Source organism: Gossypium hirsutum, chromosome A11 (assembly GCF_007990345.1).
Source record: "Gossypium hirsutum isolate 1008001.06 chromosome A11, Gossypium_hirsutum_v2.1, whole genome shotgun sequence".
Classification (NCBI taxonomy): domain Eukaryota; kingdom Viridiplantae; phylum Streptophyta; class Magnoliopsida; order Malvales; family Malvaceae; genus Gossypium; species Gossypium hirsutum.
Window position 1 is genome coordinate 62,470,125 of NC_053434.1, and position 13,498 is coordinate 62,483,622.

Genomic DNA, 13,498 nt, shown 5'->3' on the forward strand with positions numbered 1-13,498 from the left:
CTCGGTAGGCTACCTTGTGGTCGTTCAGATATCAATTTAGTGAGCTGACCTATCTGAGTTTTGAGCCCTTGGATCGACGCTTGTTGATTCTTAAGTGCTATCTCGGTGTTCTGAAATCGAGTTTCTGACACTGAGATGAATTTTGTTAACATCTCTTCAAGGTTCGGGTTTTTCTCTTGTTGGTAAGGTCGTTGTTGGAAGCTTGGAGGTGGTGGTGGTCTCTGATTTCCTTGGCCTCCCCATGAAAAATTTGGGTGGTTCCTCCATCCTGCATTTTAAGTGTTGCTATAGGGATTATTTTGAGGTCGAGGATTATTACCCATATAATTTAATTGGTCGTTTTCCATGTTGTGCCCATAAGGTGGGTATTCTGAATTGCTCATTCCTCATTCACTTGCATTGCATTGTATTACTGGGTGAACCTGTGAAGAACCAAGGAAACCGTCAATTTTTCTATTCAAAAGTTATACCTGATTAGAGAGCATGGTGACCGAATTGACGTTAAAAATGCTGGCTGCTTTCGTTGGTTTTGTCCTCATGACTTACCACTGATAATTATTCAGTGACATCTCTTTTATAAATTCATAAGCATCCTCAGGTGTCTTATTATTGATAGTCCTGCCAACGGTTGCGTCAACCATCTGTCTAGTCGAAGGATTCAACCCATTGTGAAAAGTTTGAACCTGTAGCCAGAGTGGTAATCCATGGTGAGGGCACCTTCTCAACAGATCTTTGTATCTCTCTCATGTATCGTAGAGCGTTTCTAGATCCATCTGCACAAAAAAAGATATATTATTCCTTAATTTAGCCGTTTTAACTGGCAGAAAATATTTTAGTAAAAAATTTTCGGTCATTTGTTCCCAAGTAGTGATTGACCCTCGTGGTAACGAGTTCAACCATTGTTTAGCCTTATTTTTTAATGAAAAGGGAAATAACCGAAGGCGTATGGCATCGTTAGAAACGCCATTGATTGTAAATGTGTCGCAAAACTCCAGAAAATTTGCCAAGATATTGTTTGGATCCTCATGCTGCAAACCATCAAAATGAACAAATTGTTGTATCATTTGAATTGTGTTAGGTTTCAGTTCAAAATTATTTGCAGTAATAGCAGGCCTAACTATACTTGACTCAGTTCCTGTTAAATTTGGTTTAGCATAATCATACATAGTGTGTGGAGCATGATTCTAATTTATTGGATCAGCGGCAATTGTAGGAGGTAGCGGATTTTCTTGATTTTCAGCCATCTCCTCGGTTGTGGTTTGAATATCGTCCTCTTGCTCTTCCTCTATGTATCTTAAGCTTCACCTTATTTCTCTTTGATTTCTACGAGCTGTGCGATCGATCTCACTATCAAAAAGTAGTGGTCCTGACGGGTTTCTTCTGGTCATAAACTAGAAAAACCTGTCAGAAAATAAAAGAAAAGTTAGAAAAGTGGAATTAAACTAAACTAAAAAATAAATTGCAGTAAAAGTAAAATGGCTAAAATAATAAAAATTGAGTGTTCCTAATATCTTAAGTTCCCCGGCAACGGCGCCAAAAACTTTGAAACATGATATTCGCGACAGGTTTTAAAAATTTATAATTAATCGTTCTTGAAACTAACTATTATCACGATGAAGGCAAATGTACCTATTAAACAGTAGTATAGCTTTAGCAAGACCGGATTGTCGAACCCAAAAGAACCAAGAGTACTAGTAATTACTTTCTTCTTTTTATTTAGCCTAAAAACTAAGGGATTTGTTTATCTAAACTAATTAACTAAACTAAAGGTGTACAGAGAGAAAATTGGGGAAGTGCTTTTAGGAAAACTCGATTGATTAAGACAATACCCAAGGAAAAATCCACCTAGACTTCACTTGTTATTTGACTCTGAATCAGACGATTTATTAATTTGACTTGATTCGTAGAAATCCTTAAGTTATATTATTATTTCTCTCGAGACTAATAACGTCTTACCCTAGGTTGATTAATTGAAATCTCTTTCTAATTAACATCCTAGTGTTGCATTAACTCAATCTATAGACTCCCTTATTAAGTTTCACCCTAATCCGGAAAAATCTTGTCACCCTATCTCTAGGCGTGCAATCAACTCTGCTTAATTACGACAAATTTACTCTTAGACAGGGAATTTTGCTCCTCTGAATAAGCACATTAACTTGAATCAATATCCTGGAATATTAAAACAAGAATTAAGAACACGTAATTAAGAACAAGTCAAATATTTATCATACAATTTAGATAATAATAACAAGATCTGTCTTAGGTTTCATTCCCCTTAGATATTTAGGGGGTTTAGTTCATAATTATGAAAGAAAACATCTCAAAAGAATAAAGATAACAAAACATAAAGAAAACCTAAAACTCTTGAAGGAAATTGAAGGGAGATCTTTAGTCTTGACAATGAATCCAACTCCTGAGATGGATCAATCGGCTTCCTTCGAGTAATTTCTTGCCTCCTACTCTGTGTGTCTTTTCTAAGTCCCTCCTTAGGTGTTCAAGTAGGCTTTAGAATGCCTAAGAGCCCTCAAAAGTGGCATTTTCTGAATAGGAATATACTTGGGCTCGACAGGGACACGCCCGTGTACGATTGCTTCATACCGTAGTAAAGGCTGTTAAATAGGCACGGGCGTGTGGTATACCCGTGTGAGGAAGTCCAGGCCGTGTTGATTTCCCATGTTGGCCTATTTTCTCTATTTTTGGCCCGTTTCTCGCTCTTTTTACTCTCCATGGTCACTTAAGTATAAAACATGAAACTAAAGGACTAGGAGCATCGAATTCACCAAATCTAAGGAGAAAACATCCATAAATGTGCTAAGCATAGGATAAAAATATGTATAAATTACTGTTTATCAACAACCCTTTTCGTCGCACATTTCAGACTCACCCGGTGTTTAACCAGCCAGTCTATTCCCAGAATCAAGTCAAACTCCCCAAATATAAGCTCCATCAAATCTGTCAGAAACACTGTCCCTTGAACCTCTAACGAGATGTTTCTAAATAGTTTACTCAGTCGAACTGAGTGCACCAACAGACTCACCACAGTTACCTCACTAGAAGTTCTCCCAACCAGAATCCCCAAGGTTTCAGACACAGTACTAGCTACGTATGAGTGCGTAGAGCCTATGTCTATCAATGCCAAATAAGGTACATTAAATATTAAAAACGTATCCGTAATGATGTCCGGAGCATCTCAGTCCTTACGGTGACGAGCAGCATAAACCAAAGTAGGCTACCTCGCCTCAGTCAGTCCAGCACCTCTGCCCGATGCCCTCTGTCCTTAGCCCATGCCGTTACCACCCCTGGCCTGACCTCAACCCCTAGATGGTTGTTGAACTACTCTCAGCGACTGTACAGTACGAAAACCCAGAGCTTGCACCTGATTAGTTCTCAATGGACAATCCTAAACACGGTGCTCAGTCGACCCACATCTCAAGCATACCCCAGTAGTCCTCCAACACTTGCCCGGATGGCTTCTACCACAATGCCCACACAGCGCCACCCCAGTAAGTGCAACAGGAGGCCCAAATCTCATGGGCCCATCAGATCTGGACTTTTTCTTAGGCCTTATCCCAACTTGAGGGCTCTGAATCCCTATTGTTCTTACCCCTCTCGCGATCCTTGTTCTGGTGCTTTATGCGTTTAACATCCTCAACAATATTGGCCTTCTCGATTAAAATAGAAAAATCACGCTCCCTCTGCGGAGCTATCAGCACCCTCAGGTTATCCCTAAGGCTATCCTCAAATCGGACACATCTCTCACATTCAGAAGCCACCATGCCTCGCGCATAACTGCTCAGTCTCAGAAATTTGGCCTCATATTCGGCCACTAATCGGTTTCCTTATGTCAGATTCAGAAACTCCTGTCTCCTAGAATTAATATAACTGGGCCCCACGTACTTGCCCTGGAAGGCAGTCTGTAAGAGATCCCATGTCAATCAGTCGGGCTGGGTGCCCTCCTTAACAGTCAACCACCGCTGGTATGTTTCGTTGCGAAGCAGAGAAACAACCCCCTTAAGCTTTTGCTCAACAGTAAAATCTAGGTCATCCATAATTCTCTTCGTGGCCTCCATCCAATACTCAGCCACATTAGGGGTGACTCTAGTGACACCTCTGAATAACTTAGCCCCATTGGACTGGAGTCATTCCGTAACAGACCCATGACTCTCAGATCCAGTGTTGGGCCTAGCGACCCTCTCTAAAATCTGTAGCATGGCTTGGGACAGTGCGTTGTCCCCAGCCTCACGATCATGAGTCCCAGATCCAATCTCTGTCGCAGGTGATACCGACGTCTCGCTAGTATCCAGATTCGAGATAGTATCAGATACCAAGAACTCAACTTGAGCCCTTCTACGACCCCTATTACGTCCTCTAGTACCCCGTCAATGAGTACCACATACGCTCATCATAAATTTTAGAATTTATCTGTATTAACAGTTTTATACATTGGTTAACAGTTTCAATATTTTATTAACAGATATTTTATGCAGTACAATATCAGAATATTCAGAGTCGATTATCGCAAGTAGTAGTCTCACTACAGTTTTCAGCTTACCCTGCCTAGAATGGTTTTAGTATATTATACTACTAATGTAGTTTCAGTATATTCTAATCATACTTTTAGACAATTCTAAATAGATTTTTAAGAACTTACAGGATAGACACCGGAGACTCGGTGTACCACATACTTATTTCAAAAATATTTCAAATTATTTACAAATCATTTTTTAAAACCAATCTTTAAAACCCAAATCCACAACCGGGTTTTGCAACCAGGCCGTGATACTACTAAATGTAACACCTTAAACCCTGCTTGAACGTTATGGCCGAATCTAGTGATGTCACATGAGAATGTTTTTGAAAATGCATTGATACATTAAAATCATTTCAGTTATTATCTTTTACTTAGTCCAAAAAACGTGTTCTCATTGATTTGCTTTAAAACATATCTCTTTTTCGCAGAAGCTTTAGAAAATCTTCTATTTTAGGAAAACTGTTTGCTTTAGAGAAAACCAGATTTTAATCGTGCTTATCAGTAATAAAATATCAACAGTTCAAAAGATGAAATTAAAAGCCAAAAAGTCCAAAGTCCAGAAATTACAACAAAACCCCAAATAAACAAGTAACCCAAAATCGAAAAAACTAATGAAAATAGTCTAAAGTTATTATGTGTGGCCACCGCCGAGTCCTCCGATACACCGATTTGCTAATGTTAGGGAGTACTTGAATATATTAAACATAAAAGAGTAAGTTTCACAACTCAGTGTGTAATCCCCACAGATACCAAACATACAGAATAATTATCAGAAGTCAGAAATAGAGAGTCTAGGGCCGGAGCCCATTAAAGAATTAGTTCGGGCCTTAACCCATTCAAATGCAAAATTAGATATAAATTAGGGCTTTAGCCCAAATAGATACAGATGCAGAATGGAATATCAGAATCCTACCCACCAGCCTCTACACATCATCTCCGTCCGGCCCTACATACCATGTAGGGATATAATCAACTCACCCAGCCCTACACAACATATTGTATCGAAATGCGGCACATAAACAGAATAATGCAGCTGAGCTGCCAGATAACAGGCTTAAAGCCTTTTCAGACACTTCCTTCTAAATATCATCAACCCAATCCCTGATATAATGCAACATACCAATATGACATGCTATAATGCAACTTAACATATCATACAATCAGTCAGATACACATGCTAAAAGTAACATGCTTAATACATACATTTCATAGTCAGACCACAGAATCAGAGGTCTAAATAATGGTTACTGACCCTATGGTAGGTCATAGTCGACTTGGGCGACCCGTGCAACCCTAGGGATTATTTCAGAAAATTAGGCTCACATGCCTGTGTGGGCCCACATGCCTGTATAACCCACACGGCTAAGGACACGGCCCAAGTTAGTCTTGGCCATGTGGATCACATGGACTGGCCCAGAATTTCACACACTCATATGGTTCACCCGTGTAGGCCCACACACTCGTGTGGTTCACCTGTGTGGGCCTACACACTTGTGTGGCCCATACGGCCTAATAGGTCGAGCCTGTGTGTCGTACACATCCTCTTCGGCCATCACACGGTCGTGTCATGGGCTTGTGTCTTACACGCACGACCTGGTTCATCGATCACATGCCCGTGTACTGTCACACGGCCTACCACACGGGTGACCACATGGCCGTGTGGCGTCGACAGATTCATTTTTTGGCTTTTGTTGTTTCTCGTTTTCTATGATTTCGGGTACACACTTGGTTCAAATTCGCTGCTTACAAAATCCTAAGAACACCAACACCTATAATCAGAATATTCAACCCCTTTAGAAACCAAAAAATGAGCCTTAACACTAATCCCAAAATGAAAAGTCGACTTACCACTACCAGAACGTTGACCACTTCAAGTCAACTCGACGAACCATTGATACCAGCCTTATGAGTGACTCCTAAACATTAACTAAAATCCTATTAAACATTTAATCAGAGTAAAATACGAGTTAGTGAACCGAAAACTTACTACACGTGTCCCAACAGTGAAAAAATAGGACGATTGCAAGCAAGGAAGAATGTAAAGTCAAACAAAGAGGGAAACAAAGGAATTTCAGCAGCATAAAGAGTAAAAGGGAGGGAAATCAGAAGCAAAAAGTGAGGAAATGGAGAAGGGTAGCCAAATTTTCTAAAAAGAAAATAACATTTAACGAAACTGTTAACCCCCAATCTATTTCTCATTAATTCTCTCTACTAACTACCCACTACTCAGATTTTCGGTCAAACACAAACTCTAGCTGAAATTTTGTAGCAAAAATAATACCCTTGTTATAGTAAAAATTTGAACCCCAGACCTCCAACACACCAACACACAATCTTAACCACCAGACCAGCAGGCCCATTCTGATACACTTTTACTAACAATTATTTATAAGTCTATTAACCAAGGGTTGGGCTTTATTCATAAAAATATGCCAAAATTTTCCCAAGTCAGGCTTGAACTTGGGACCTCTTACACAAACACAGTATACTTAACCATTGAAGTAGATACACAGTTGTGTCAAATTAACGTAGAAACATATACAAATATTTTTAGGGCGTTACATCCAAAAACTTCTTCAATTCAAACCTTGGTCTTTATCTCAAGTCTCACAGTGTCATTCAACAATGTTTTTGTGTTGACACACCACAACAAAATGGTGTGGCTAAACGTAAAAACTGTCATGTACTTGAGGTTACCCGATCTTTATGTTTTCAAGCCAAAGTGATACATGCATGATTGGGGTGACCGCCTATAAACGTGTTATCATTTATAATTAAATATCACACAAAAAATATATCAAATTAAATTGTCGTGTCTGCAAGTGTACGAGTGAAATTGTAATATAATAAAGTTTACAATGAAACACTAGTAAATATTCTAAGGATCGTACCGAAGGGATTGTAGATAGGAGAAATTATTATTAAATTAATTACAAAATATAATTACTAATCTAATCGAGTCACGAATTAGTAGTGTGAATCTAATTTAATATTTTAATTAAACTAAGGGTCCGTTTGGAAGCCAGGAAAACATTTTCCGGAAAATGTTTTCCTAGTTTTACTGTGTTTGGATGCTTGAAAACATTTTCCAAAGGGAAAATGTTTTACTAGACACGGGTAAAATGGCCTTCAATTTGGGGAAAACATCTTACTGATTTTTCATCTCCCCTTCATCCAGGTAAGCCTTGTTTTTCTTCCATTCTTCAACTTTAAGCCTTATTTTTCTTCCATCCTTCAACTTTTTCCATCTCCTTCTTCATACAGGTAAGTCTTCTTCTTCTTCTGTTCTTCAAATCTCTTCCCTTTTTCTTTAGTCCGTCGCATATCTTATCTTCTCAGGCAAATTTTACACGCTGCTGTTTCGTTTTCTATCTTCCCCTCTTTCTCAGGATCTCATTCCTCTTCGCAAGGTATGACATTTTCTTTAATTCTGCTTTTTCATTTTGTTTTGGTAATGGGTTTTATGATGTGGGGTTGTGGTTTTGGTGCAGAAACTGATATAGTTCCTAACCTGTATTTATCCAGATCCAAAACCTTAATCACCATTCTTTGGTCCTCTTTAATCTCAGGTTTGCTCTACATTCTTTCCTGTTTAATCATTTTCTCAGTTTTCTTTGCATGTATTATGGATTATAATAAAATCAATTAAACCAATGCCTTAAAAAGAAACCCAAAAGGAACTTAAATTCTACAAAGTAACTAAAAAAATAAATCACTTGTATTACTGTTTAGGGTGAGAATTTTTGCCATCGCCGTAAAAAGAAGAGGCGGAGGAAGAAAAAGAACTAACCCAATTGCAGGTAATTTGACAAGGCTTCTACCTTCTCTTTTAATTTACTTTAATTAAAACATTTTACAGAGAGCTTAAAATTAGAAACTTTAGAGTTAATTATAGTATAATAATAGTAATTTCACTATTTAGATCGTAATAATTGGTGATGGTGACTTTATAAAATTAGGAAATTTCGAATTTACCTTTGATTTCATTTGCCCAAACTCCCCATTCTCTCTGTCTTATTTATACTTTGTATATATTTATAGGAGTTCTACGTTTGTTCAATTATTTATTTGTTTACGAGTGTGAAGTAATGTAAACGAATAATGTGATGATTATTATTTTTAAATAATTCATGTAAAACTTCAAACTGAAAAAATTGGCTCGAGGCCTTGAACATGTGTTTCTGTTCATAGTTTAACTTTATGCTACCCAGGCACGAGTACACTTTTTTTTCTTGGTTTCTAAAATTTTCTATATATTTGGATATCATCTCATGGTATCTGTGTTTGAATATGCATCAGACATAGGTGTTGTACACGTTACATAAGTACTTTAAAGCAAATGAAGAGCTTAGATGACATAGGTTGAGCTAGGGTTGTAAACAAGTTGAGTCATAGATAACTCTTTTCGTTGGTAAGTCTCTAGTAGTATATGGAAGTGAGCTCAAGTATTTCAACATCGGGGCGCTTGTTGGTTCTCAAGTTTATCAATGTTGTTTTTTATATGATATTTATTGGTCTTTATTGAGGTGTATTAGTTCATTTCAACTTTAGTTTTATACCTCACTTGGTTAACAGTCAGGGGGTTGTAGATTTATGTTTTATGCACCTCTCTTTGATCATTTTGTCATCTAATGGGATTTAATCCTTTCGTTAATTATGACATCTATTCTACTTCCTAATTTAAAGAGATTGGATCGATTGACTTGAATTAATTTTGGATATCTCTAAATACCCTAGACTTTATAAGGATATTCTTGATGCTACTTTTCTTGCTACTTTTGGGGATTGTATTATGATTGATCTCAATGTTAGTAAGTCCAAAAAAGCTTTATATTCAAGACTTGCATAAGAATTATATATCAATATTAGTAGACTTGCATAAGGAGGAAATAGTGCCCTTTTTGTGAAATAAGTTGTTATGCTATATCTTAGATCTTAGGTTATACTTGGAGCCATATGGCTTATCTCAACATTTGTATGTATGAACCGTAGCAGGGTCATGCGAGATAGCCCTTTAGAACAACTGATAGGCCTGCCAACTACAAGAAAGCTAGCATTGAAAAACAAGATTGTGTTTGGAACTGGTGATTACTGGTGTGCCCCAACTTTGACTGCAAATATGGCATTTGTGAGAGCAGTAGCATAGACAGGGATGGCTTTGTTTACTATTGAGCATAGTCTACAGGCTTTAATAGGTAACTAGATGCACTAACCAGTCAGACATGCCGGTAAGAAGAGATCTATTTTTGGTTAAAGCGCTCTTGGGCTATGTTTATTGTTGTTACCTACAACTTATATACAATTAACCAGACTTGCTTTTTTACTAACATTTTGGCTGTTTCAATTAATGAAAGGCATAGTTAGAGAACATTTTAAAGGAAGATGGTCACTTTTGCCTATTAGATAGAGACAGATATATATAATAATTTAACCAAAAAGGCTTAAGCTTAAGAGACATTAGCCTTTATGCTTGATTATATCATATTATGGTTAACTAGCTACCCTAGAAGCTCTGAAGTTGCGGTAATAATTTGCTGATCCTCTTCAGTTAGAAGCTTGCCCATTATTTTGCAAACTTTATTATATGTCATTGTCACTAGGGCTGAAGAGAAGATTGTAAAAACCAAAATAAACTGCAGTGTTCAGTTTGCTTATGTATGGCTTTTAGCTTTTTTTTAATAAAAAGATTCACAATACTGCGTATTAGCTGGATTTTTACTCTAGAAGAACGGAGTAAAACCGTGATTGCTCTTATTCTTCACTTTTGCTTGATAGAGTAACAAAGTTTGAGTTGGTTAGATGTTGTGAGAACCAACCCATAGAATAATGGAATTGGTATGATGTGCAACATTAAGGCTTTGCTTTTATGTTATCATTTTAGCTTGGAATGATTTGTTTTTATGTATTAAGGTAGAAAATGGCTATCTCTTTCATCTCATTTTTCAAAGAAAATTATGTAAAAGATATGTTTATAAAAAAAATTCATGTAAAAAATCAACAATTAGGCTTTAATTGAAAGGGTAGAGTTGAGGTTTATGAAAATCTTATTGTCTTAGGTTCAATTCTAAGATTTATTTTGGGTTTAATTTGTTTTTTTTATTATATAAATTTTATATAAAAAGACACAAATACGTTTATAGTAATATATTTTTTTAAAATGTCTTTTAAATTTTTTTATAACTAAATTGGTGTTCAATTAACTCATGAAATTAACTCAGTCAAAATAATAATATAGATAAAAAATACAATAGGAAAAGGTTACACAAACATAATACATATACAAATATTAAAATTTGTATAAAATAGAAATAAAGTACACGAATTGCCCAAGTTAGGGAGATTTCCACATTTATTGATACAATCCCATAAATGGAAAACTAATTTGGCATGTGAATGACACACCGCAAGCATTTTCCTTCTCTCATCAGAGTGAAAGCTTTGTTGATGTCCTCAAATGGCGGATTATGTGTGATGAACTCATCAACTTGTATTTCCTGTGAAAACAATGATAAACTTATATATAGATAGATAGATGTATGGATGCATGCATGTATGCATAAGATAAAATAACATTCACAGACATGCATGGTTTCCACCTTCAAGCTTGCTGAATGTTCTACAAATTCACAACCATGGAAAATCGAGGTTTATTGTGAAACACCTAAGTCTTGCCTTTTTATTCTCAAGATTTTTCCTTTTAGGTTTTCGTCCATATATTATACTCACTTTGATGATTTAGTCTTTATACTTTAATTTGACATGATTTGGTCCTACTATTATTAATGTTTATGCCTTAGTTCAAATCACCAATATCGTTATGAAGTTCCATTAATCAAGTGATGTGGAATTAACCCCCCCGAAATTTTTGTTATAAAAATAAGTTATTTTTTCACTAATTTATCAATGAAGTAATAAGTACGAATCAATCTAACAAGATGTTATGGAAAATCTTACCCGGTTCATGTACTTGTTTACTAATGAAGGAAGATCAGATTTAGGTTTCCATCCTCCAAATAGGGACCCTTTCAATGTTTTCCCAGAAAGAAATGCTGAATAATTAGATGTTATTTCTGAGTTCATTTTTGGTACACCGTGAGTAACTGTTAAACCCCATCCCTACGGAATGGATGGAAAAGAAACTGGTGAGTTTCAATTTTGATGATTAAGAATCTTCTTTAAAACAGAGAAGGATTATCAAATCATGAGTCAAGGAAATTACGTCAAAGCACGATTGCAGTGCAGTTGTTACCATTCCGGTGTTGCCTATGCATTCGAAGGAGTAATCATATTCGCTTAATAACCTCTTTTAAATGTAAATTTATTAATATATGTAAAAACAATTTAAAATATAAATTTATTAATATATGTAAAAATAACTTTTCCAGAAAATATTTTCAGAAAATCAGCCAAATCACAAAAAATATTTTACACAGATTCATCCAAACACCAGAAAAGTAAATCATTTCCAGAAAAGTAAATCATTTTCTAAAAATCATTTTCCGGAAAATATTTTACTGCCAAACAAACGGAGCCTTATTATATTAATTAACCTAAATTAACCTAATGGGCTTTCCTACTCTTAGTGTCAACAATGCAGACCTCTAGCCTATGATCGATTAAATCCCTAATTCTCTAATTCAATAATTAATTTGTAACAACCTCATTTTTAGTGGTATGGAAATAATGGTTTCAGGACCACAAATCTAACGAGTGAGTTCGAAAATTTTACTAATTAATATTTATGAGTCAAGTATAATATTATTGAAATTCTGATTTAATAAATTTTATTAATTGGTTGTATAGTTAAGTTCAAGTGGTTAATTCCTAAGTCAAGTGATTTTGGAAAAGAGGTATCAGGACCTCGTTTCTATAAATCTAGTTTATAAATATTTTTATTAAATATTTATGGAATTATTATATAGGTGTATTGAAATTTGGTTAAGAAATTTTAATGTTTGGATAGTTAACTAATTGAAAAGGATTAAATTATAAAAGCTACAAAAGTTAAATTCTATTAATTAAAGGTGTTAAATAGTTAAATTAATAATGTCACAATGGCTTATGTGGAAATAATATAATAGGCAAATGGTATTAATGGTTGGTGCTTAAAATTGGTTAATTATATGTTATATTTTAATAAAAAATTAAAGAAAAGTTAAGTTAAAATAATAACATACCATTTTTATTTATTATGTTCATCTTCTCTAAGTCGAAAGAACACCATTGTTGACACCAAGGAGGTTCGGCCCAGCTCTATCCCATACACGTGTGAGATTTTGAGGTCCGTTTTTAATGATTTTTATGTTTTTGTGATCGTTTTAACTTAATCTAGTTAAACCAAGGGCTCATTCGTAAGATTGTTAAAAGTTTAGGGACTTTCCATGAATGATTTAAGTGTGTTTTTGAATTTATTTATTAGATTATTAAGCTTGGTTGTTAAATAGAAGTATTTTATAAAGTAATTTTTAGTAATTTTAATGTTTAGGGATTAAATTGTTTAAATTGTAAAACTACATGAAATTTTTGTAAAAAAATGGTAAATATGGGCTGTAAAGGGTTCCTAGTAAATTCGACTAGCATGATTATTCTTTAAAAATGGTAAAGTTGCAAGTTTCAAGTTTAGAGACTAAATTGTACAAAAGTTAAAAAGTTGGGATAATTTTGTAAAATAGTGATAGAAGGGTGAAATTGTATAAAATTGCTTATTTAAGTGCTAGAAAAGTATTAATTGAATGAAATTACTATTTAGATAAAAACGTTACAACCGGATTTAAATCGAGAAAAAACTAAATTTTCAGACTAGTTGTCAAACTTTTTTTTGCAACTATTTTAGTCTAGGTAAGTTCATAATTTAATTAAAGTAATTCATTTGATTTATAGAAGTAAACTGATACTTATTTATATATGTTTATAAATTGGTGATTGAATTCACAGATTTGAGAAAAGGGAAAGACCATGATTGAGAGA

The 13,498-nt window shown here is 35.2% G+C and overlaps 1 protein-coding gene and 1 non-coding gene across 2 annotated transcripts; both read left to right on the top strand.

The window, feature by feature from the left end:
• Positions 1-699: 699 nt before the first annotated feature.
• Positions 700-806, top strand: LOC121210583 (small nucleolar RNA R71). Its single transcript, XR_005905698.1, has one exon. It is a non-coding gene; the product is annotated as a small nucleolar RNA R71 (small nucleolar RNA).
• A 5,848-nt stretch (positions 807-6,654) lies between these two features.
• On the top strand, positions 6,655-8,402 carry LOC107959491 (uncharacterized). The gene is made up of 5 exons (XM_016895565.1): positions 6,655-6,664; positions 7,715-7,795; positions 7,871-7,941; positions 8,057-8,100; positions 8,264-8,402. Exons 1-5 carry the CDS (start codon positions 6,655-6,657, stop codon positions 8,376-8,378), a joined length of 321 nt encoding a protein of 106 aa, XP_016751054.1. The 3' UTR covers positions 8,379-8,402.
• Positions 8,403-13,498: the final 5,096 nt, after the last annotated feature.